The sequence below is a fragment of the Crocuta crocuta genome, unplaced genomic scaffold (genome assembly GCF_008692635.1).
Source record: "Crocuta crocuta isolate KB4526 unplaced genomic scaffold, BGI_CrCroc_1.0 scaffold348, whole genome shotgun sequence".
Taxonomy (NCBI): domain Eukaryota; kingdom Metazoa; phylum Chordata; class Mammalia; order Carnivora; family Hyaenidae; genus Crocuta; species Crocuta crocuta.
The window spans coordinates 5,848,693-5,874,768 of record NW_027529573.1 but is presented as its reverse complement, the minus strand read 5'-3'; the positions used below and the strand labels follow the sequence as shown (position 1 = coordinate 5,874,768).

Sequence of the window (26,076 nt, the reverse complement as noted above, 5' to 3'; positions counted from 1 at the left end):
GTGGGGGACGTAGCTGCCGATGGGATGGAGACAGCGGGTGGGCAGGGATTGGAAGTGGAGCCTGAAAATGGGACTGAATTGCTAGAAACTCGTGGTCAATGTAAACAGGAGGAGTTGCTTCTCATGGATGAGCAAAGAGAGCGGTATCTGGAGACGGAATCTTCTCCTGGTGAGGATGCTGTGAAGACTGTTGACACGACAAGAAAGCATTGACAATGTCCTATACACATAGTTGAGAAAGCAGTGGTGGGGTTTGAAAGGACAGTCTCTGATTTTGAAAGAGTTTCTACTGTGGGTAAAATGCTATCAACCACAGTCGCCTGCTGCAGAGAAATCATGTACAAAAGGGAGAGTCAGCTGACATGGGACACGATGTGTGGCCTTATGCTAAGAAACTGCCCCAGCCACCCCAGCCTCCCCAGCCTTCAGCAACCACAGCCCTAGTCAGTCAGCAGCCACCTCCATTGAGGCCAGACCCTCCACCAATAAAAAGATGATGACTCGCTGAAAGCTCAGATTTTAGAGCAATAAAGGTATAATTAAGGTACATGCTTAATTATGCCTTTTTAATGTTTATTTTTGAGAGAGAGAGAAACAGAGTGAGAGCAGGGGAGGGGCAGAGAGAGAGGGAAACATAGAATCAGAAGCAGGCTCCAGGCTCCCAGCTGTCAGCACAGAGCCCAACACAGGGCTCAAACTCACAGACTGCAAGATCATGACCTGAGCCGAAGCTGGAAGCTTGACCAACTGAACCACCCAGGCACTCCTTAAATATGCTTTTTAAAAGACATGATGCTATTACACACTTAATGGACTACAGTGTAGCAGTGTAGGGCACACCTAATTTTAATGTGCACTGGAAAGCCAAAACATTTATTTGACGTGCTTTATTGAGATACTCACTTCATTGCGGGGGTCTCGAACGGGACCCGCAATATCTCCGAGGCATGCCCGCAGTAGGGCCCCAGATAAGGTGCCACCTAAGTGGTTGAACCCTCACTAGAATGGGAGGTGGGAGGCTACAGTGGTTTCGGTACATGAACGGAAGTCACAGCATGTTAATTCCATCCCTCTATTTGCTCCTTTGCGGCAGCGAGATCTGGGGCAAGATCTTTCAACTGCTCCGTCCGTGTTTCTTTGTGGATAAATCTGGGTTGTTGTCAGGTTAACGAGGTGATGCATACATTTGTCTTCATTCGGAGCCTAGCACCTAGAGAGAGCTCAAGAAAATTAGCTTTATTCGCGTCAGTATCTGCTTGATGCCCAGAGCAAGCTCAGGAGACAGACAGTACCCCCATGTTACAGGGGCCCAGAGAGAGAGGGGACAATGGATTTGGGCACAGATGCTCTTACCCCAGTTCCTATAACTGTGCCTCAGGCAGCTCTCACCCGATCCTACCCCCCCCCCCACTTCTATTCGTCTCTCCCCTTCTGAGGCCACAGGCTTCTCCCAGGACAGCTCAGAGCAGCGGGTGCCTGCTTCAGGGACAGTGAAAGGAGAGGAAGCAAGGAAGGGACCATAAACTTCTTGTCTATTGTCTTTATATCTGTATCCCTGCGGCTGACACCCAGTGGGTGCTCAGTGAATGTTTGCCACGTGAGCAACTGACCACACCATCAAGGTGGGAACAGAAATATTAACCATACTTGGTCACAGCTCAGCACTGACTGGGAGTCACAGAGGGTGGGTAATTGATCTGCATCCCATAGCAGGTAAGTGCAAGAGCTGGTATTTGAACCCAGGGTTGAATCCCTACAAAGCCTTTGTTTGTATTTGCCATGGCTCTCTGACATTTATCCAAGACGAGGGTGCAGATTACGCATGTGCAGTATTGACTGGCAAACGAGTGTCCTTAATATTAAAACTGCACCAGGATTATTATTCGACATTCAGCAGCCATCCAAAAGATGCCTATTGAGTGCCAAATCCCATGGCATTAATCCCTAAAAATTTTGAGCGCTGTCCTTGGAATATGTTTACAATTTAAAGATGCAAGAACTTTTGAGTTAGAAGGAACCCCTAGGATTATCTGATTATCTGATCTGTTCATTATGCAGACGGGCAACGTGGAGGTCTGGGGAGGGACATATCGTACCCAAATGTATAGTAAAATCCTGGCTTGAAGCTCAAGTGCCTTACAGCAATTTGTAATTGCACAGGTAATCTATGAATACTTCCCCCCTTCAAGAACTTGAAATGTAACAGAGAAAGCTAAAACCCTCTTAACCACAGTGACCCCAATCTCAGCTCCCTTCCCAAAGGTATCCGCCATCTTCAATTTGGTGTGCACCCTTCCATATCTTTCTCTGTGGATTTTTAAACATAGACGTGCCTGTAACAAACATAAAGCATACTTATGGGCTTTTAAAATACCTAAATGATATGACGCTTTATTATGTACGTTATGCTGTACATAAATCCTGACAATGTGCTTCTCTCCCTCGACATCCCTCAACAATATGTTTTGGCGATCATTCCTTATCACTATGCCTAGGTCTATGTCATTCTTTCAAAGATCTGCAAGGTAAACCACGGCTTCTTTAATTAAAGTCTTATCATTTTGTTTTTAGCTGTTTTCAAGGTATTTGCTCTGAGTGTTAAAGCATTTAAAAACACACACATTTGGGGCACCAGGATGGCTTAGTCGGTGAAGCATCTGACATTGGCTCAGGTCGTGATCTCGCAGTCGTGAGATCAAGCCCCACATAGGGCTTGTGAGCTGAGTGTGGAGCCTGCATGGAATTCTGTCTCTGTCTCTCTCTCTCTCTCTCTCTCCCTCCCTCCCCTGCTCACACATGTACACACACTCTCTCTCTCTCAAAATAAATAAATAAATATTAAAAAAAAATTTTTTTTAATTAAAAACACATACATTCTTATCCATATGGGCAGATGATTCTACTACCACCAGATGTGGGTACCAGCTCATCTCAGGGTCTTTTCTGCCAGGAGGCTGTACGGAAGTAGAGCCTGAGATGCCCGTGTCCCTGGCCCCACGCTACCTGGCACGTCACAGGGCTCCATACGTGAGTCTCTTGGATGCTTCAAATGTGACTGAGAAAGAAGGTCACTTTAAAAACAGGGGAGAGAGAGAAAGCAGTCTTCTGCCAGAAAAATAAAAGCATTCCCTGCATTATTTATAAGGGACGTCAGCCCAAGAGAAATATACCTAGAGCCTTATGATTTACAGGCCAAGAACCGCACAGCTGCCGCTGATAAATGCAGGAGCTTCTGGAGATGGAGACACTAAATTACCTTCATGGCCCCCAGAGGGGAAGTTTATGGGTTCGGCGGTGGCAGTAACACTTGGCTCAGGAATCTCTCTTAACACCTGGCTGCAGGTGGTGCCAGGGCCATCCAGGGACGGTCCTCTCGGCCCCTGCTGAGGGCGGGACCTCTCTGGCCACTGCCCTGCTGGGAAGAGCGTTAAAGCAGGAGACCTCTCCTCGCTTCCCTCTTGTCTTCGGAGCACATCAGGCTTTCCGAGGAGGGTCCCCGCTTTACCTCCCCAAGCCCAACAGACCCCCGGCCTTGGTCTCTCACACCATCCTGCAGGCTCCCTGCCCCGACAGGCATCGACTGACCCAGCGGAATAGACTGCGCAGGTCTTCTTATGGGTCCGTCATCTCTGTCATCTTACTGGACAATTATTCCAAACCACCCCCACTTAACCTTCTGCCTCCGTCCTTAGAGTGAGCTCTATGGAGACACCCCCGAAACTCTGGGTTCATTCCAAAAAAGACCACTAATGGCCTTCACTTCTGTGGTGTCTATGAATTCATCTCTATCTGCCCTCCCTCTTCCCTCTCATCTCAGAAGACGAGGTCTGGGTGTTTCGGCATCGATTTTGCACCCCACACTCCCCCGCCCCTGCTAGCTCTCCGGTCCACTTAGTTTCCCCCCTCTCTCCCATCCCTTCAAGGCCCCATTCCTCTTGTCCTTCTTCACAAGTTAGAAGCATCTTGAGGTCCTCCCCATCCTAATGGTGTGCTCCCTGGTCACCCTGCTGCCCCACTGAGGTCTTCCTTTTTCTCTTCTTTGGAGCCAGGCTTCTTCAGTCTGGGTCCACACACACCATCTGCACTCACATTTGTGCCTCGTTCCCTACGACCCAGAGCCTGGCCCCACCACCCCCTGAATCCTGCCTCGGCACGCAAGCAGACCCCCAAGGGACAAATTGGGATATTCTCCAGTCTTGATCCTTTTTTCTGGACTTACCCTCGCATTGGCAACTGCCGAACCTTTCTCTGTTTCCTTCGCCTCTTAGACGTTTCTGCTCCTTGGAGCTCCTCAAACCTCTGGTCTCTTCCTTGCCACTCCCAGTCCCTAAATGTGTGTGTGGGCGGGGGGAGGTGGTTCACAGGGTGCTACCTTCACCTGGCCATGTTGCTTTCCACCTGATCCCAGATGATCCTCTTGTGAGTTTTAACTCCCCCACTGAAGGTGGGCAAACCCCAAATTTAGACCTCCAGCTCCTACATTCTCCCACATTTTAAATGTAGACATCGTATCTCACTGTCTGTGGAGAAGATAGCCAGCCACATGGCTCCCAGGTGTCCTAACTCAGCATATCTAGGAGGAAACATCTGTCTTCCCGCCCTCTCTGTGTTGTCAGTGTCGTTTGGCCGCTCCCTCATTCATAAAGCCACCCAAGCTGGGTCTTCTCAGACTCTCATCCCTTCTCTTTCATCCTCATGTTCAACAGATCCCCAAGTCTTGTTTATTCTGCCCCGCCTCAACCTCAACATTCTTGGCCCTCTCTGCTTCTCTCCATCCTCACCACCAGCACCTGCAAGTCAGACTACCGTCATTTCTGCCCTAGAGGCTGACAAAGAACTTCCAATACCATCCTTCCCTGGTCCCTCCTCTACACTTCAGCCAGGATGATGCCTTTAAAATGAAAGTCTAGTTGCAGTGGCTTCCTGTCTTTTACTTCAAGAGTCAGTAAACTCCTGCCTGCAGGCCAAAGTTGGCCCTCGACTTGATTTTGTAAATAAAGTTTTATTGGAACACAGCCTTGCTCACGTTTTTGTTTTTGATTTGACATATTGCTTATGACTATCTTGTCACTGTGATGGTAGAACTAAGTAGCTGTAATGGAGGTCAGATGGCCTTTAAGCCAAAAGTAATCATCATCTGCCCTTGACACAAAAACTTTGTGATCTTTGCCCTCCAGGATAGAACAGGATTCAGACACCTTAGCAGGCTTACAGTACCCTCCATGATCTGGCTTTTGCTTACCTTTCTGGTCTCATTACCTTCCATATATTCTTCATATTTTGTGCCCCATATGGATTATAGCTCTCCCTTATAACTATGTTCTTATCCCCTCTTTGATCTTTTGTCCATGATAGTCCCTCTGACTAGACACCCTTCTCTTATCTCTGTGCTTAGCAAACTCTTACTCATCCTTCAAGACTCAGCTCATGGGTTACCTGCCTTTGGAGGCTTACCCGATGCCCTGGCTGGGTCAGGTGTACTGCCACCACAGTCCTACGGACCCCACACATCCCTCTCCCATGGTGCTTACCATATTACATTGTGCTTATCTGTTTGGGTATCTTTCTCCCTCGTGGGGCTGTGAGCTTTTTAAGGAAACAAATCTCATCTTTTTCTTCTTGCACATCAGCACCAAGCACAGTGCCTAACACATAGTAGATACTCAATAAATATGCATGGAACAAATGAATGACAGTGGATAGATGTTAGGTGGCCCCTTGTGAGAGTGATTTGAAGGATGATGCTGGTATCAACACCAAGGGTGGATTTTCCAGACTGGTTGACGCTTTCTAGCAATGATGGAATTTAGAGGGGAATACTCAAGGTCTGGGCCTCAGCTCACCCAGAGTGCAGACCGAGGGCAGAGGCGAGTGGTGGGCACTGCCTTACACCAGATCTGGCAAAGCTCTTGCAGATACAATTCAAAGGAGGTAAAGGGGAGACAGCAGACTTTGCAAGGTGGTAGACCTGGTTTCTAATCCAAACTTATTAGCCACTTGAACATGAGCTTGTTATAGTGTCTGAGTCACAGCCCCTCATCCATGATTCTATCCCTTTGGCAGAATTAGAGAATTAACAGTGAACAGCTATAGAGTGGTCAGTCGGTGGAAGCCTTAAAACCAACCTGGTGTTTAAGAGACAAGAGCTGTTCTCTTCCACCCTCCTTCCGTGCTCCCTGGCCAGGTTAGGTGGTGCCGCTCTGGGAGGCAGGGATGCTGACAAGCAGGACTAGGGAAACCTATAACCGGGTTATAATAATCTCACATGCCGGACACTGTGGAAATGGGCCGGACTTGCAGCAGAAAACCATGAGCACAAAGGAGAATCCCTTGCCAATGAAAGTAGAATTTCAGAGAATGGTTTTTAAGTATGTTGAACTTAATATGTCTGAGGGCATTCAATTGGAGTTGTCCAAAGGTTTTGAACTCTAGTCTGGATCCATAGAGATTCCAGGATTTCTCTGCATAATGTAATTGTTGGGATTTTGGTGTGTGTGTGTGTTGGGGGGGGTGTAATAGATGGCATAAAACCCAACTCAAACTGGCTTATACAAAATGAAAAATAGTATTATCTCATACAGCTTAGAAACCAAAGGTAGATCTAACTTCATGTCTTCCTGGATCCAGGGATTCAAAAATGATCATGGGTATTTGATCCCTCAGCAACCTCTCTGCTCCATTCTTCTCTACATTGGCTTTTCCTGAGGCAGCAAGATGGCGGCCAAGATCTTCAAGCCCATGCTTGCACCACTCCGAGTCAAAAGTAAAGAGAGCGTCTCTCTTCTAAACAATTCCACAAAAATCCTGAGCTCGGCTTTCATTGGCCCAAAAGGAATCACACGTCTGTTCCAAACCAGTCAGAATGGATAAGGGGAATGAAAGAGCCTTTTTTAACCTTAGGTTCAAGTTGCTGTTCTCACCTGGTTCTGGGAGATCAAGTTATTCCCACCCAAACCACAGGAACACTGGAGGAGGAAGGGTTTCCCCAAAGGACAACAGAGTGCCTTACCTGAAGCAGAAGAATAATAGTGGGTAGATAAGTTTAGTACAAATAAGCAAAGCGAATGTTCTCCACCAAAGGGAAGTTTGAATTATGGGAAATGGATGAGTAGGGACAGGAGAGGAGACTGAGAACAGAGAAAACATATTCATGTGCTTGAAGTCCCCATTTGGTAGCCTTGGGAAATCCAAATAAAATTGTGCAGACCCTGGTCAGAGACTTTCTTTATCCCTAAATTTCAATGACCAATCTATCACCACATAATTAGTGACGCTGTGTTTTGAATTTATTGCCAAACATGGCTCTCCACTGTTGCTATTGGACTTGTACCATATTGCAATGTGAGCGTGGAGATTATTGTATAAATTATTCTCACTCACATAATCATCGTGATTTTAATTACTGTGTAATCTTTGCTAATTACTGTTGTATGTATCATTTGCTTTGGTGCCGATTTAACACAACCGCTGTTCGTTTGGCTAAATGGTGGAATGACAACTTTTCCTTTTTCTGGGGAAAATTTGCTTTCTGTAAACATTTGCAGCCCTATACACGCGCGGCTTGCAGCTCTTAGTTTAAAAAAGAACAAGATTGAGACACCAACTTCCTTTTGCCCCGTTGATTTTTTCTACGTGGGATGAGGCTGGCTTGAATTAGTAAAAAGGTCTAAATTACAGGGTATTGTTTTTAAAATAAAGTCGTATGCCTTTCAGGGAAGTGCAATTACTCTACTACAGAAAGGAAGGCTAGATGGGTCACATGAGGCCTGCTTAAATGATTAGATAAGATTCGTTTGTAATTAGTTCATTAATTATGTAAATGTGAATGGATGGTACTTAGCGTTAAAAAGAGCTTGTTCTCAAAGTAGGTTAAGCATCCACCGCTAATCTTATTTCAATAGTACATTTATTTACTGGTCTCTGCATTCACAGAACTGGAGCTCAGGATCATTTTAATCTGTCCTGAATATACTTAATGAATAGGCCTCTCATGAATATGGTTTTATGTCTTCCTAGGAGAAAAGGGTTCTATGGCGTTTTACCAGTATTAAAAAGATTGATGGAAACTGAAAGCATTTAAGTGCAAACACATTTACCACAGACCCAAGGCTTGAGCAAATAGAACCGGAAGTCTGGCTCTGCCCAGGAATCATCCTTGGACCCAACCGGATTCTTGCACAGGTTTCCATGCAAAGGGGGGCTATTTTCTATCTAAAACTCCAGGTCTCGAATGGTGGATCTGTGAACCTTTCGGGAATTTTGAGGTTCATCTCATTTAGCTGCCAGGTCTTGTAAAATCCACTTGGATTCATCACTGATGGTTCAGAACATTCTTTTGGAATCTATGGTTCTCCCATTGAGCTCTATGTCTGTGACGTAGATCCATTATTGAAATACACATCCAGGAAAGTGCATCTTTAAGAAATTTTCCAGAATCGCTCCTCCCTGTGTCATTACTACTCAAATCAAAACCAGATTATCACAGGTGCCCCTACAACCTTCTTGTGGCTGCTCAAGTCATGCTCTCCTCCTTCCTTGAAGGTAACCACCATCCTGACTTCTAACCCTATAGATTAGATAGGTTTTGAACTCTATCAATGGAAGCATCCAGTAGTAAGTGCTCTTTGGCTTCTGGCTTCTTTCTTTTAATATTATGATTTTGAGCTTCATTCATACTGTTGTATGTGACAACATGTTCTGTTTTCTTTGCCCTATAATATAGAACCACGGTTCTCAACTGTGGGCAATGTTGCACCCCCCTCTCCGCCAGGAGATAGTTGATCATGTCTGGAGACATTTTTGGTTGTCATAACAGAGAGAGGTGCTACTGGAGAAGCCCAGGATGCCTCTGAACATCCTATGATGCACAGGACTAGCCACAAAGAACTATCTGGTCTAAAATGTCAATTATGCCACCACGGAAAAACCCTAGTCTATAATATTCCATTGTAGAAATATAGAATAATGGTTCATTCATTCTGTTAATAGGCGTTTAGGTTGTTTCTCGTTTATTACTAGTGTGAATAGCACTACCATGAGCAATCTCGTACACATCTTTTGTTGCATGGATTTAGATTTCTCTTGGGTGTATATCCAAGAGTAGACTTGCTGAGCCACACGTGTATTTTCAACTTCAGTAAATATTGTCAAGACTATTGTAACAACTTACATTCCTGCCAGTAGGGAACGGGGCTTCCATTTGCTCTGCATTTTTGCTAAGACTTGGTTCTGTCATTTTTTTTAACATTAGCTATTCTGGCGGATATGGGTAGGGCCACCTTTTGGGCTTTAACTTGCACATTCCTGATAAATAAAGCTTTTCATGTGCCTAGCTGTTCATTGGGATATCCTCTTTGGCTAACTGTCCAATGAAGTCTTTTGCCCGTTATGGTTTTTCTTTTGGGTTGTCCCTTCTTTATTGATGTGTAGGAGTCCTTACTACATCCTACGTGTAAGTCCTTTCTTGAGTATGTAGATCCACTCCACTTGGTAGGATGTCTTTTTCACTCTCTTGTGATTTATCTTGACAAACAAGTTATTCATTTCAATATAATTGAATTCACAATATTTTTCCTTTATGGTTGGTGCTTTTTATATCCCATCGAGGAGTTATTTGGCTAGTCCCAACTTATGAAAATATCCCTCTGTGTTTTCTTATAAATGCTGTATTGATATACCTTTTATATCTAGATACGCAATTCATCAGGAACTGATATTTATGTTGTGAGGTAGGGGTTAAGATTCAATGCCATATAAATATACGATTAATTTAATCTTTTAAAAGATATCATATTTCTCACATTTCGACATTGTATCATCTTCTATTAAATCAAGTGATTTTGTGTATATTCTAGACCCCATTCAATTCCATATTTCTACTTGTCTCCCTTTGAGTTGATTTAACATTGCCTTAATTCATGTAGCTTTGTATGTATGTCTTGATATCTGAATTTGTGTTCCTTAGATTAGTTCTTCTTCTTCAAGATCAGCAAATGACTCTAGGGGGAAAGTGCCACAGAGCTGGGCTCACTTCAACATTCTTCTGTCGTTCCAGAACGTAACCCATTAAGTCTTGGTGGCTCTGGTGCTCTCTGACGTCTCTAAATTTAAACTTAGCTTTTCTAGTTTTTCTAGGTGCAGATTTTCTCTGATACAAGCTCATCTATCAACTTTGGAAATTGAATGCTGAGCCAGACTTTTCTACTCCCTTTGCTCAGTAAACATTTCTTCTTTAGTTTCCATGCCTAAGATGATGTGAAGGTTCATTTGTATTTCCTTCCAGTCATAATGTAGTGAATCTACTTTCCTTTTTAGACTTTAAGATTCTGTACTGCAAGGGAGCATGGATTCAGTAAAGGATGTATTACTGAATGGATGTAAGGAGGGCTAGCTGGATGGATGGTTGAATAATTTTCACTCTCTTAAAGTTATATTTTCATGAGGAACTGGGTGCTTTTATGAATACGTCTAAGATTTTTTTTATAGTTATTGCCTTTGTACCATATTCCGCTGCGACAATATCTACTAAAAGTGAAAGAATGCCTTGAAAATGTATTTAAGTGTGTTGGACCCAAGTTGAATCTCCAGTCCAATTAGAGATTTTAATGCCTTTACATTTCCAGTTCATCCTTTCAAAACATTGTGGAAATTGTATCGGAAGATCAAGAAGTATAGACCCGGGACTTTCACTGTCTCATCAGAGTTTGAGCTGAGATGTTCTCTTCCGTTTTCTGTTGTTCCAGGTGTAGAATGAGGTGTTCAAGCCCTTTCCTTTCTGATAGCCTAGGAGTTGACAAAATCCCATAGCAATGAAACTAGGCTTTTGGTTTGGGATGAGACCTGAAGCAGCCACCACCAGCTTGTGTACCGGAAGCTGGCTTTGAATCTATTGTTTTCAGCTCAGAGACATGGGATTGGCTGGCTGAGAAGGAGGGCTGCCGGGGTCTGAATTGATGAACCAGAGGAGCCCTTTTATTCATTCTATCTATGTTTCCACGTTCCCCTCCTTCCCTCTGCTCCTCCATTCCTTTGTTCTTTCCATTCCATGAACCTCCTTTGAGATGCTCTTGAGATACCCAGGATTCATTGAAGAAAAATACGATCTAGTTCATAGCAGTCTTGTTGGGAGTTATAAATAAGTCAATAAGCAATTGCAGTACAGGGCGATGGGGGGTGCACAGGGATTGTGGGAGCCACAGGAGGCACCTCACCAAGCCTGGGAGGTGGGGGAAGGCAGAGAAGGCTAAACTTGGGCTAAACATTGAAGGATGAGTAAAAATGTTTCCTTTTTTTTTTTTTTTTTTGGTGATATATGGCTATGGTTCTTCTAAATCACCTTCTTTCTTATTATATTTTTCTCCTCCCAAAGTATGGCACCATCCACTCTATTACTAGCCTTAATTTGACAATGACCGTTTGTCTATCAACTTCATTTCTGCCTTTACCTCCTTTGCTACTTCTGTCTATATCTAAACACATTTTTTAATGCCAAACAATGTGCAAGTAAGTTGAAGCCATCATGATGATTGTCCTTAAAATAGCGTCTCATCTTCCTCCTCAGAAGAAGGATATTCCCAACTATTACAGGACTCTTGCACCTGGGAAAACTAACAAACCCAGAAGGTCATCCAAGATCCCAACAATTACCAAGTTGGTTAAAACCAAGTAGTTACCAAGATCCTACAATTGTCTATCACTGTATCTTATTAAGGATATTCATTTTATTTGGTTGCTTTGTTTCTTTAATCTCTTTATTTTTAAAAATTGTTTAACATGTATTCATTTTTGAGAGACAGAAAGAGACAACATGACCAGGGAAGAGGCAGAGAGAGAGAGAGAGAGAGAGACATAATCTGAAGCAGACTCCAGGCTCTGAGCTGTCAGCACAGAGCCCGACGCGAGTCTTAAACTCACAAACCGTTAGATCATGACCTGAGCCAAAGTCGGACGCTCAACCAACTGACCACACAGGCTCCCGTAATCTCTCTCTCTAAAACAAAAAATTAGTAGAGTTTATGTGAGGGGAAGTTTTAGAAGGATTACAGAAAAATTAAGCAGAATGTACAGAGAGTACCCATATATCCCCTCTCTTCCCACACACAGTTTCCCCTCTTATTCACGTCTTGGTTTAGCCTTTATCCCCTTTGAAACTAGAACAGTCCCCTCACTACTCCCTGAATGCACTGAAATAAATTTTCTTTTGTATAGAATTCCAGGGGTGATTCTGATGGGCAACTCTGTTCAAAACCTGCTGATCGTAGTACCTAATACCTAGTACCCAGTAGAACGAGTGGATGAGGCCAGGGCAAAGCCCACAGGTGCCCAGAAGGTCTCCAGGCAGGTGTCTGCTGAGGGTGAGTCACTGGATTGGTCTTGTCAAAGAGTGAAGGGCTCAGCACCCACTTAAGATCAGAGGGAACAGCAAAGATGCCTTGAGAGTTATCTTGGCTCCTAGCATCCATTATATTATAAGAAATATAAGATGTTTACTCACTTTTATCTGATTCGAGTCTTTGTACCATGAGGCCAGGAGTAACCAAGCCCATTGCAGCTGAACACGCCTCTTTGGTTTTCCCACCCCATGGCTTCCTCCTTGCTTTGAGCCTTGCAACTGGATGGCCTTTCTAAGCCTTGGTTCCCTTGCCTGGAGATTTAGATTATGAGCTCTCCCTTGTCAAGGGTTTTGCAGATTGAATAAGCTCACGAGTGGCAGTCGGAGGGCTGGGGGGATGGGAATCTCCTCCTGCTGCAGGACATGTCTTGCTTGACATCACCCCCCAAACCCTACCCCGCTCCCACAAGCCTCACTCAACCCCACCAAGGTCCTCCAGAAAGTCTGTGCACCTCTTCTTTGCTAACCTGCACTTAGTCCAAGGTTCAACTTACCTGGAACTTTTTGCCCTTCTGGCCCTTCTTCGTGGGTTAATCCAGTCTCCACTCCGGCCGTGTGCTCTCCAGGAGGGGAAGACGGCACGTCATCAGCTGCCATGAGCCCAGCCTAGCATTGTATACAGTCAGACCGAGAGGAGAGCCCGCGACTTCCTCAGCAAGCCCATGGTGCCTCTCAGAGCCTTGGTTTCCTCATCTGTAAAATAGGACAGTAAAGGAGAGCAGAGCACTTAGGAGGCATGGATCCCGGAGTTGGCTCGACTTCATGTTCCCCCACTTATTACATGACAAAGTACTTATCCTTCCGAGCCTCATTTGTGACTCAGGAAGATGACAACAGTGGATTATAATAGAGGACTGTTGTGAAGATAAAATCAAGTAATGCCTGTGAAGCCTAAAGATACGAGATACAACGGCCATTTTTATGAAGAATTCAGCGGCATACAATAGGAGCTTAATAAGTGTCTCACGTCCCTATCACACCACGCACAGTTTGTGGGCACCATGTCAACTTTTATTACAGGTTATCCGTTATTGTGTTGGACGCGGCCACAAAACCTTGAGGGCTCATCTTAAAAAGACATCTGGTTTCCCATGCCAGGCCCGGCCAGCATTAGAACATCTGTACATTTGTAATTTCCTCTTTAATTTCAGGGTGCGGATGAAGAACGGGGGTGACAGCATACCTTGGGGAATGATTCATGGTGTCATTAAGTCGGCGTCGAGTTTCCTGTGGCTCCAGGTGGCCCTGGCTCTCCCCAGACTCAGACCCGGGAATTGTTTTTGCCGTGTGATTATGTCTGATGCTGGTGAATCCCATGTCTCTCCTTGACTTGGGCCTCCCTGTTTTGGTTCATTTTGTGCCAGTGGATTTCAAAAACCATATACATGTAGCTGTGGGTTCCCCTGGTTGAGGTTTTCCCTCAGCTTATGCCTGGAGGGCACATGATGCCGTGGAAGGAAGAGGGGTGAGGTTTGCATCTGGCCACCCAGGGTTCCCAGTCAGGCACCGCCACTTAGCAGCATGAACTTGAGTGAATGGCTTCTCACCAGTGTGACTCTGCAAGATGGCATGATCATTCTGATCCTGATGAGATCGTGTGTTCAAATGGCGTACATATGCAGGTGTACTTTTCATTCTTCGCCGGACACTCATGAAGCATTTACTCATGTGGTAAAACGCTGGAGTCATGTTCACAGGCAGCCTGGTAGGGGAAGAGGCATGGCTCATGCTAGAGTCACATGTCTCAGCAGCTGGCTCACAAGGTGGCCCAACAGACCACTTCAATATCCTTGTCCTTTCCTTGTGCTACTCAGAGCAGTATCATATACAGGAGCAACTGCTTATTCTTGAACTTCTGCCCTCAGTCTGGGGCCTTCTCTCGTCCTGATGGAAAGCGCCATTAAAGGAAAATGAACAAACATTAAGAATTTTTTAATTTTAAAAAATGTTTTATTTATTTTTGATAGAGAGAGACAGAGTGCAAGTAGGGGGAGGGGCAGAGAGAAAGGGAGACACAGAATCCAAAGCAGGCTCCAGGCTCTGAGCTGTCAGCACAGAGCCCAACATGGGGCTCGAACTTGTGACCCGTGAGATCATGACCTCTGCCAAAGTCGGACGCTTAACCGACTGAGTCCCCCAGGTGCCCCAATACTTTTAAACACATTTACTAGTAGCAACGGTTTGAAATGGATAAGTAATACACGCACGTTGAAGGGTACCACCCTTTCTTGCATGGAATGCTGGGGGCAGGTGGGGGTGGCCCTGGGCAAGACTCTGGGAACTGACTATTCCTATCACCTGTGACCTCTCTAATTCCACACAGATCCCTGTGAGATAGGGCACTATGATCCCACTCTTACAGTTGAGCATTCTCTGGCTCTACAAGAAACATGGCTGGGACAGAAGAGAGCCAGGATTTGACCTTGGACGTGTCTGTCTCTGCCTCTGAAGCCCATTTTCTCAGCCTTGGAAGTTAGAAAGTAGAAATTCCAGTACTTCTGGGTCGTCTGTATTTTATAGCCTGATCTCCCTGACAGACCTTCATGAGGTGAAGCCACCAGAACTTAGAACATTTTCACGTATATTTTCTTCTTCATCGGTTCACTTAATAAACATTGCCTGGGCACCGACGGTGTGTCAGGCACTAAAGCTTCACGCATTCATCAGCACACGCTTGCTAAGTACCTCCTAGGTGCCAGGGCACTGACGCTTCATTCATTCATTCAGCACATGTTTGTGGAGCGGCTGTTAGGTGCTAGGCTGTTAGGTTCCCAGCTACGCAGGAGGAAGATAGCTCTCATCTCCTCAACTTTGCGAAGTTGCCTGGTTCCCCCATTTCGCAGCTGGGGACACTGAGGCTAAGTTAGGCGACTGCCCCTAGGCCATGCGGCTGGTGAGTAGCAGGAGCAGAGGAAGCTGCCAGGGACAAATGTGACCTGGACACGGTGACATAGGAAATACTGTTCATTGTGGACATTGCAGGGCTTGGAGATTTACAAAGGATGGTGCTGCTGGCTGCGGGGTCAGCTGTCCTGGGATGGGAGCCCCACCTCTGTCACTTGTGGAGGTCGCCCCACCTTGCCGTGCTTGGAGGTCATATTCCCATGTCCAGTGTTCCTGTAAAGATTGACTGAATGAACATGGCCATCAGCTCCATGAGAGTTATAGCACGCAGCCAGTGCTTGGCACGCAGTAGGTGCCCAGCCAGAAGCAGCTGTGTCAGTGGCACTTGACTACCCAATTAAGGGACCCATCCAGCACCATTGTGGCTAGATGCTCAGGGCTACCCGCTGGCTCCTGACGGCAGGGATGCTTGAAATCTATTCTTCTTTAGATAGATTAAAGGCTAGACAACAGAAGTTCCCAAGGTGTTCCTGGAATCTCTCTGTAGAGAAGCAAGGTGTCCCTGCCCATCATTTGTCCGCACCTGTGTCCCAGCCACTCAGAGAGCCTTCTATCCATTATCCCTCACCCCAGCCAAGGTTGTGGGAGGCAGGCACAGCGACATCTTGATTACCTGCCATCCATCCATCACATGATGCTGATGGAAGAGGGTTTCATCTGCCCAGCTGTCCGCTAAGGACAGCCGGGGCGGGGTGTGTGTGTGAAGAATGAGTCTTCCCAGGCCCCGGGATGAAGACAGCAGGCTGGTTTGAAATGCCCCAAGCCGGGTCAGACATGGAGAAGACAGAACTGGGACCCTCTCCCTGAAGCCTGCAAGAGGGCATCTGCGTTCACATTCAGTTCCGCCTTCTCCACCCAGAAAGGAGTGGGTGCAAGGGACTTCGTGCACTGAGTGGTAACGCAGAAGGGAAATAGAAACTGATATCGTGGAGATGTGGGTGGATTTCTGAATGGTAGACCCGGGGAACTCAGCCACTGCGCCCTTCTTTCTGTCCTGCTGCCTCGCCCTTCCCTTCCCATGTCTCCTGCCCGCCACCCCCCCCTCCTCCTCCTCCTCCTCCTCATCCATTCAGCTCCCCAGGAGTCTACACAGCTTGGCTTGTGTTCCTGTTTCAAGCTCACCAGCTGAGGCTCTGAAGGCACCAGGCAACTCCAGGAAGGTGGGACCCAGCCCACCGCACCCCCAGAACCTCAGGCCCTTGGGCCCTTTGGCAGAGCTCAGTGATCGCCCGGCTGGGGCCTGACCACAGTGCTGGGACATGTTAGCGTGCAGCCCTGGTAGAAGGTGCTGCTCCAGGTGGGCCTCAGGGAAGGCGGTCTGATCCGTCCTGTCTGCTGGAGCTGGGGTCCCCGGGGCTTGGGCCCAGTTAGCCTGTCCCCTGTGTCCTGGACACAAGCTCTCACAGCCCGGGGCCTCCAGACCCCCACTCCTGGGGCGCTGACAGCTGGCCATGCCCCAGCCTGTCCCACTTGGTCAAAGGTGAGGAGGGCAGGTCTTCCGCTACCAGCCTGCGCCCCTTCCGCATCGGCCTCCCCTGCCTTTGCCCTCAGACACCCTCTGCCTTCCCCTCTCCATCAGCCCGGCTCCTTCCCCTCCCCTCTGGACCCCCATCTCTCCTCGCTGCAGGTGCTAGCCTGTCCACTCCTTCTTCCCGCTTGCCCCTGCCCCTCCTCCCCTTCTCCCCTTCTCCTAGGACCTCTTCCTCGCAGACGGCTTCCAAGGTAGACTTGATTCAGTTCAACAACATTTACTGAGCAGCTGCTCTGTGCTGGGCTCAGTGCCAAGTCGGAGTGTGCAGGGGTGACAGCCTGTGCGGTATAGACAGCAGGGCTGGGGGCGGTGGAGTTCCCNTTCCTCCTCTTCCCCCTCCTCCCGTTCCTCCCCCTCCCGTTCCCCCTCCTCCCGCTCCTCCTCTTCCCCCTCCTCCCGTTCCTCTTCCTCCCGTTCCTCCTCTTCCCCCTCCTCCCGTTCCTCCTCCTCCCGTTCCTCTTCCTCCCCCTCCTCCCGTTCCTCCTCCTCCCCATCCTCCCATTCCTCCTCTTCCTCCTCNAACGGCTCCCCGCCGCCCACCCCCAGGCCCTGTCCCGGCACCCCGCCAGCCGGCCCTCCGGGTGGGAGCTGGGAGGAGCGGGACGACTGCATCCCAGGAGACTCAGCAACAGGAGCTCCGAGGCCGCCATCCCGCCTGGCAGACGACGGGAAGGGCATTCGTCACGCCCACCTCCCCTCAGGGCCAAGGCAGGACGGAAATGACTTCTGTCGGCTCTTGCGGCAGCCCACTGCCCCTGGCAGCTGTTTATTTTAAAAAAGCAAAGATAAAGAAAAGAGTGAGAATGCCGTCCAGCCGCCTGCTCGGGGAGGGACTCCACGGCAATGACGCTGACCGCACGCCTTCAGGTCCTCATAAAGGGGCCCTCCAGCCCGTGTCCGGCGGTGACACAGATGGAAGGTGACAGCCAAGAAATGGGAAAGGAGGCAGGCCCTCTGGGCAAATGGCGTGGCTTCTGTCTTAGCGCAGGGGGACCAAGCTTTCTCGGGGACCGGGAGCCACAGGTCGCCTGCTCATTCATTCTGCTCCTCCCTCTCGGAGCTTCAACTGAGGCTTTCGTTGAGTCTAGCGGTGGGTGAGGCTTGAGATTCAGAGATTCTAGGAGTAATCATGATTACCATTGGCTGTTAATTGTTAGTGATGCACAGCTACTAGCTATTGGTTATTAATTATGCATCTCACCACTGTTATTTGAGGAGCTAGAGGCCAGCTTTGCATTCATTCCTGTGACTTCCCTACATGTCAGCCCCATGAATGGGTGCCTCTCTTTCAGACCCGAAGCTTGAAGGGCTTGGCTCCGGGAGACCGGTGTGGCTGGGCCGCAAGAGGGAGACTCAAGGCAGGAGGCTGGGAAGGGAGTGGGGACTCCGACCCCGCAAGAGAAGGACTGAGGGTGGGGGGAGAGTGGGTGATGGAGATAGCTCACCCATGCCACCATCTCAACCCTGTGGATTCCCCACCGCTCCCCTCCCTCACCATGACCTTGACCCTCCACCTAGCTGACCAAGGGAATAAGGAGATGAACACAGCCAACCCTTGCCCATCATTCATGGAATCATTGCCATGGAGACCAAACACAGATCCGAGGTCTGGGGAGGCTCTTGCCAACCCTGAAAGAGAGAGACATACAGGATGGTTAAAGCACTGGCCTCAGGAACTCAGGAAGGCAGAGTCTAATTCCCTAGAAAAGATCTTGATCCCCCTACCCTGCCTGTGCCCTCCTCCCCCTCTGGATATCTCCTTCTGGGACCATTGGTTTCCCTTCCTTCCCAGATCCAAGAGCCTTTTGGGACATTGTGGTCAGGTCTCCTCCGTCCAAACTGTCCCATGTGATCAGGGGTAGAAATGGTGAGATCACACTGCTGCAGGGAGCAAGGAACCCTCCTCGGAGTCTTGTACTAGAATCCCAACCACCCCTATGGGCCGGGGACTGAATCCGGTCGTCATACCTGGAACAACTATTATGCAGAAGCAGAAGAGACCTGTATATACATGGCCCTTGGCCGCACTCAGGCCCCAGCCCATGGTTTTGTGTGCCGTTCCAAAGCTCTGACCTCCCTATCCCTTTCGCTTTTTCATAAATGTTGACTTTGCTATGGGGGTGGGGATGAGGGGGAAAGGGGTCGTTTCTCTTAGGGGGGAGGGCAGATAGATTTTATTTATTAAAGGACCGGTTGATGGACTTGGGTCTGTCTCTCGTAACGATGCCCTTTATTTTATAGTCTATAATTCCGTCTCACTGCGAGGTTCCTATTTTTCACAGGGGGAGTGTTTTTGGCTCAGCCTGTTGTGAAGTGCTTCTGCATCAAAGCCAAGCCTGGTGTAGTCCCGGAATAGAAACCGTCTGTACTCTCGTGTATAGGCTCGGTTTCATGTCTATTTTATGGAAGCCTTTCCCTTCTAGGGGGTGCGTTTTTCTTACCTGCACCTCCAAAAACAACCAACATGGAGAATCCCACGGAAACACATTTGGGTCGTTGACTCTCAGCAGCCCTGCTTGGTGGACCATCGCTCTGGGTTTGGCCCTAATCAATCAATAAATACCCTCCCCCCATGGATCCCCCTTGAGGATTTGCTTCAAGAAGCAAACGACTTACGTCACAGGGGGCTCTGGGATGGTGGGTCCTATCCTGTCAGATACGACGACTTATAAATCTAAGCCACTCACTCGCCTCAACTGCCGTTTTAATCTACTCACATGCACTTTGTTGGGTTTAATTAGAGGCAGAAATTGCATCTCAGGAAGCAATGAGAAATCATTTGCGTGGCTTGAGTTTACGCCTTAAATCATAGGGTTCATTTGAGAGCGTGGTTAGGGACGGTGTGTCCGAAGAAAACTCGTGTTAGTGCCTGTGTGTCGTGGCCCTCACACCAACCACACAGACCCTATGAATTGCATGGTTTCTATTGACCACATGTGTCTTCTTGGTGCAGGATGAACGAGCAGGCCGGGGATGCAGAGAGGTCCCAGCCGGCGTCGGCCCTGAGCAGAGCCCGGGCCATGCGGAGCCAGACCTCTGGGGACAAATCTGTATCCCCCCTCTCCCTCCGGCGACAGAAGTACTACCACCTGGGAGATGGTGAAGTGTGTGGCGGGCAGAAGCCCACGGAGAGGCTGGGAGTGCGCTCTTCCTCCCCCGCCTCTCCGAGTACAGACTCACCCCCAGCGTCCAGGGAAAAGCTGCCCAGCCCCTCGGCTGCCCTGTCAGAGTTTGTAGAAGGCCTCCGGAGGAAGAGAGCTCAGAAGGGACAGGGGTCCACGCTGAGCCTGGAGGACTGGCCCACTCTTCCCATTTACCAGACCACTGGGGCATCCACGCTGCGGAGGTCCAGGGCGGGCAGCGACGAGGGAGACCTCTCGCTGGGGCTCAGGGCAAGGTTGGCCCCAGAAACAGAGGACGTCTCTGGGACGTCAGCCGGGCTCCTGCGGTCCACCAGCCTGAAGTGCATCTCTTCCCCGAGCGCAGAGGGCTCCATGCTGCTGCCCAAGAGGCCAAAGGCCAGGTTCAGCTCCTGCGAGTCCCTCTTTGAATCAGGGCAGAGCTCGGAGAGAAAACTGAGCTCCCCAAGCACATCCAGGGACCTGCTTTTGTCACCCACACTGCGCCCACGGAGGCGCTGTCTGGAGTCCTCACTGGACGAGGCGGGCTGTCCGGACCTCGGGAAGGAGCCTCTCGTCTTCCAGAACCGCCAGTTCGCCCACCTCATGGGGGAACCTCTGGGCAGCGATCCGTTCACCTGGAAGGTCCCAAGCCTCAACTACGCACGCAAGACCAAGGTGGATTTCGACGACTTCCTCCCAGCCATCCGGAAGCCCGAGTCGCCTGTGTCCCTGGCCAGAGCCGCCAAAGTGGGTCAAGAGAGTCCGCGGCATTCACGCATCCACTTTGAGGCAGAGAAGGCCGACCGGACCTTTCTCTCAGGGATCAAGGCCATTTTGAAAAAGAGTCCGGAGCCCAAGGAGGACCCCGCTCACCTCTCTGACTCATCGTCCTCCTCCAGCTCCATCGTGTCCTTCAAAAGCGCCGACAGCATCAAGAGCCGACCGGGAATCCCACGGCTGCAGGGTGACGGTGGCGAGGGAACGCCCCCCGAGAACAGAGAGCCGGGGGCAGGCAGGAAAGACGAGGATGTTGAGAGCATAATGAAGAAGTATCTCCAGAAGTAGGAGCCAGTGCAGGTAAAAGAGGGAGGCGGGGGACTCTTGTTAGGGAATGGAAACCAAATAGTCCACACGGGTCTGACGGCCTGGAGAAAACCCTGTTGATGCCACCGGCCTCCACGCTGTGAATGATTTCTGTAGAGGCGACGGGTTTTAGAGGTGTTTGCGGAAATAATGAGCTGCCGTATGCAAAGCTCTCTGCTACGTGCCGGTGATTTCTCAGCCCTTTAAAAGGCAGACCCGTTGGAAAGCCGGGGGGTCGTGTGGGGCAGTACTAAAGGAGGTGCTGGGCTTCTGGTTTCCCCTCTGTCATGTCTTTCCAGGGCTCCTGGTGCTGGACGAGCCCCGAGTTCCGTCCACATAATGACCGCAGATCTGTGGGGGAGGGTCAGGCCAGGGCAGAGGGGTTTTGAAAATAGTGGAGTCCAACTCTTTTTTTTTTTTTAAGAGAGAGACAGTGTGCAAGAGTGAGAGAGGGGAGGGGCAGAGAGAGAGAGAGAGGAGGAGTCAAGGAGGGAATGAGAGAGAACATCAAGCAGGCTCCACACCCCATGCAGAGCCCGATGCGGGGCCCGATCTCACCACGGTGAGATCAGGACCTGAACCAAAATCAAGAATCAGACGCTTAACCAACTGAGCCACCCAGGAGGCCCTGGAGTCTAACTCTTGCATTAAATATCCAGAGAGAAACTGAGGCCCCAGGATGGGGGGTGGTGGGTGGCAGGTACGAAGTTGCCCAGAGAAGCAATGAGAGAAACAAGGCTTCCTTCTGAACCCTCTCCTACCCCAGTACTAATCCTGCCACTTCTCAGATTAAAGGTAGGAAGCAGGGTCCACTGCTAATAATGGCCTACATTTTTTGGCTGTAGATAGCAAGCCAGTCACTTGCTATCCACAGGAACCCCAGAAAGGTAGTTAGGATGATTTATTCCCATCTTACAGATTGGTAAACAGAATCAAAGAAGTTAAGTCACTTGTACGAGATCACGGAGGTAGACCTGGCCCTCGTAACTCCGGAAACCCCACTTGTATCCGTGACAACATCTCCTTGGGTGCCTATTCCAAGCATGTGCATGAGTAAACCCAGAGCCTCCTTGGAGGAACTAGATTTTTATTTAAAGATGTTGTCTCCACTGACGTCCCAAGCTGAGGCAGACATCAGGACCATCGAAACGTAAAGGGATGTTGGAACTCCCAGACTCTGACCCTCACTGCTGAGCAAATGAGGGAAAACTCCAGATTGCGACCCCCGCCCTCCCCCAGCGAGTCTGCCTCCAACCCAGCCACCTTGACTCCCATTTCAGTGCTCTTTGCCCTGAGGCAGGCTGGCCCCTGACCACCACACCCTGGGCACATTTCAAACCTTAGGGCACTTTAGGGCTCCCGGCTGAAAGGCAAAGCCAGGTAGGGGAAGCTTGGCATCAGGGGAGAAGGTATAAGGACCTCCCTCTTGACTCAGACACCATGCAAACCCATTCCCTCCCCAGTAATAACCTGCAGCCTCCATAAATCTCTGAGTCACTGAACTTGAAACAGCTCACGGCTCTAGTATAGCGGAGCGGTCACCTGCAGGTGCCTTGCCTCTGTCCCCACCCTCCTTCCAGAGCCCTCCTGGACCCAAACGAGCCACCTCTCTTCCACTTCCATACATCTGCTACTCCGAGAGGCACCCTCAGCCCATCAAAAAGCCATTGCCCCTTCCTTGGAGATGGGCTTGGACTGTATCAGAGCAAATTAATTTGACTTAACATGGCCTTCTCTCTGCTCTCAATTACTGGGAAGAGATGTGATATTCATTTACATTATTATGCTCTCAGGGACGCAGAAAGCAGTTTCAAAGGCCAAGTAAAGGGCACACGTCCATAAGGGGAACAGTTCTTAGCAGAAGTCATCACAGAACATCTTGTCTCTGCCATTTTTTTTTTTAACTCAAGTCTTTCCCCCTCCCAGCAGCACTCACCGTGGTAATGGAGCATCTGCCAAAAAATATCCTCCGCCCTGACATCCACACTGGAGGCATGAACTGACAGTACAGCCCAGTCCCCCATGAGGCAAATGTACTGTGGAGTTCAGAACCGAGCAAGCCCCTCAAAGCTCACTTTCTCCTTGTAACTGGCCGGGAGACCTTGGGCAAGTGATGTGACCTTGCCAAGCACCTGTGTCCGCAGCTCAAATATGGGGCTGATAATAGCAGCACCTGAAGTAACCCCATGAGGTCCATGTGAAATCCAGAGAACACCAGCCTAGGGCCTGGCACCTGCTGGAGGCAGTTAAGGGTCCTGTGGTGCTGCGTTTGGACATCTTGGCCCTTCAAGAGCTCTGTCCCAAATTTCTTTCCACTCATTTCCCTTCTGCTGCCTGGACTCCTTCATCCCTGTGGGTGGTGTCTCTGCAGGAATGTCGCCTGGGGATATGGGATCACAAGGCCTCCACTCCCAAAACGCACTTCCTGTATCCCATTGATCAGCTCTGACCTGTGTTTGTTTCCAGCCTCCTGAGATATGCTGCCTTCAAAGACTTCCCGACTCCACAACTGTCTGGAGAGAGAGCAAGAGTGAGAGACCAGGAGGCTTCCCCCGGGGCCCTCAGTCCAGAGCCAGCCAGCACGGCTGCACTCAAGAGGCGAGAAGAGCCCAGCAGGAGGCATATCCCGCAGGCATGGGGACCCCATCATGCTTGGTCTGTACAAAATAAAGCGATGGCTCCTTCACATCTGTGCTTCCTCTCTACTCTGTGATCATGTTTCCTGGGACTCTGGGGGTTTGACTGGGGCAGCCCAGGTAGAAAGATTCCAAGGAATGGAATCAGCCCATGCTGTATTTTCGAGTTCACACTTCTCTTCCCCGACATGACTCCATGCAATGGCCTTGTTCCTCTTCACCTGCCCATGTCAACTCAGGTGTCACCCCCTCCAGGAAGTCTTCCATGATACATTGAACTGAAATAAATGCTCTTTCTCCATTCTCCCTCGATTCTCCCATCATAGCTCCCTTGTCTGTCTACTGTCTATACTGTGTGTATATGCATAGGCAAGCATTCAAGACAATTTTTTACCTGTTTATTTGTCTTTAAGAGAGAGAAAGTGCAAGCATGAGCAAGGGAGGAGCAGAGAGAGGTGGGGGGGACAGAAAATCCAAAGTGGGCTCTGTGCTGAAAGCAGCGAGCCTTGTGTAGGGCTTGAGCTCATGAGAAATGAGATCATGAGCTGAGCTGAAGTCAGACGCTCAACCAACGGAGCCACCCAGGTGCCCCAAGCATTCAAGAAATTTTGAATGAATGAATGAATGAATGAGCCACTAAAAAAGTTAATAAACCTACACACCTTGAATGCATGTGACACTGACATGAACGCATCCCCACAAACATGTGCCCACATCAACATTCTAGACCCTGTGAACATCCGCTTGCAGTGCCCCATTCACCTCTTCGCATATGCTGCCCTCCCACCCACACCCAAATATGCACACGCACCACAAACTGCACTCCCCCGGCACGTCTGTATTGGGTGCCTGCTTCTTCACACATCCTTGAAGTCTTTCTTAGTAATACTAAGCCTGTAGGCTAATTATTGCCTATTACTCATATATTGCTAATTACTCATATACTATATTGGACACCGGGCTAAGTATTTTATAGGTACATCTCACTGCAACTTCACAAAAAGTCCTGAGAGATAAATGCTCTTATTATTCCCTGTTCACAAAGGAGTTGCTAGCGTATGTCTATCTCTGGGACGCCAATGCTGCCCCCATTTAAATTCTCACCAGCATAGACTATGACCTGCCCCAAATGCGTCTCTGTGCATCTCTAGTCTACTCCTCTGGGATAGCCAATCAGAGCTCTCTTTGTGTGTTAGTTTGCCAGGGCTGCCGTAAAAATAAATAAATAAATAAATAAATGGTACCACGAAGTGCATGGCTTACACAACGAATTGACTGCCTAGATGTCCAAGATCAAGGTGTCAGTCGGTCTGGTTTCTTCTGAGGTCTCTCCTTGGCTTGTAGATGGCCACCTTTTCCCTGTGTCCCCACACAGCCTTTCCTCCTGGCACCCATTCCTGCTTGTCTCTCTGCGTGTCCAAATTTCCTCCTCTTATAAGGACGCCAGACAGGTTGGGTTGGGGTAAACCAAAGGGACTCACTTTCATTTAATCACCCTCTGCAGGCCCTGCCTGCAAACACGACCACATTCTAAAGTACCGGGCGTTAGGGCTTCCCCACGCACAATTTGTTAGAACAGTAATTCATCCTGTAAACACATGCTATGCGAAAGTAGGTGGTGATTTCATTTGTTAATAGCTAGCATTATTCACGTAGTGATCAGATAAATATGTCCTAAGGTCCCCCAGTGAAAGCAATTACGGAATTGGAGAAAAGATTTGCACGGCCTTCCTGGCACTGGGGTTTTGTGGACATTTTTAGGGCCCCGAAGCTGTGCATTTCCATGAGCTGCTCTTCCTGTGTCTGCAGGGTTCTTCATTCAGCGGGTATTTGTTGAGCACCTGCTAAGTGCCAGCCACTGTCCCCCTAACAGGGGATCCATGGTGAGCAGGAATCCCTCTTGCTTTTCTAGAGATGAAATCCTAGCCAGGGAGCAAGAAAATACATTTGTTGTCAGAGAATGAGAAATGCGATAAGGGAAAATAAAAATGAAATTATCTTGCTGAGTTCCCTGTTTAAAACTTTACTGGACTCTGAGACTCTTGAATGCTGAGAACAAACTGAGGGCAGATGGGGTGGGGGGAGGGGAAGGCGGGTGATGGGCATGGAGGAGGGCATCTGTGGGGATGAGCACTGAGTGTTATACGGAAACCAACTTGACAATAAACTACTTTTTAAAAAATAAATAAAAAATAAAAAATAAAACTTTACTGGAGTTTTATTTTGTTGTTTCATTTCATTTCACTTCATTGTTAGACATTTTTTAAGTTTGTGTATTTATTTTGAGAGAAAGAGAGAACATGAGCAGGGGAGGGGCAGAGAGAGGGAGAGAGAGTCTCAAGCAGGTTCTGCACTGTCAGCACAGAGTCTGGTGTGGGGCTCGAACTTCTGAACCGTGAGATCATGTCC

The 26,076-nt window shown here is 48.7% G+C and overlaps 1 protein-coding gene across 1 annotated transcript in view; it reads left to right on the top strand.

The window, feature by feature from the left end:
• Positions 1-23,719, top strand: part of MYO18B (myosin XVIIIB) — a 240,724-nt gene extending 217,005 nt beyond the window's left edge. The window contains 2 exon segments of the mRNA XM_077761677.1: positions 19,780-21,025; positions 23,498-23,719. Of these exon segments, the coding sequence (XP_077617803.1) occupies positions 19,780-21,013 (1,234 nt within the window). The 3' untranslated portion in view covers positions 21,014-21,025; positions 23,498-23,719.
• Positions 23,720-26,076: the final 2,357 nt, after the last annotated feature.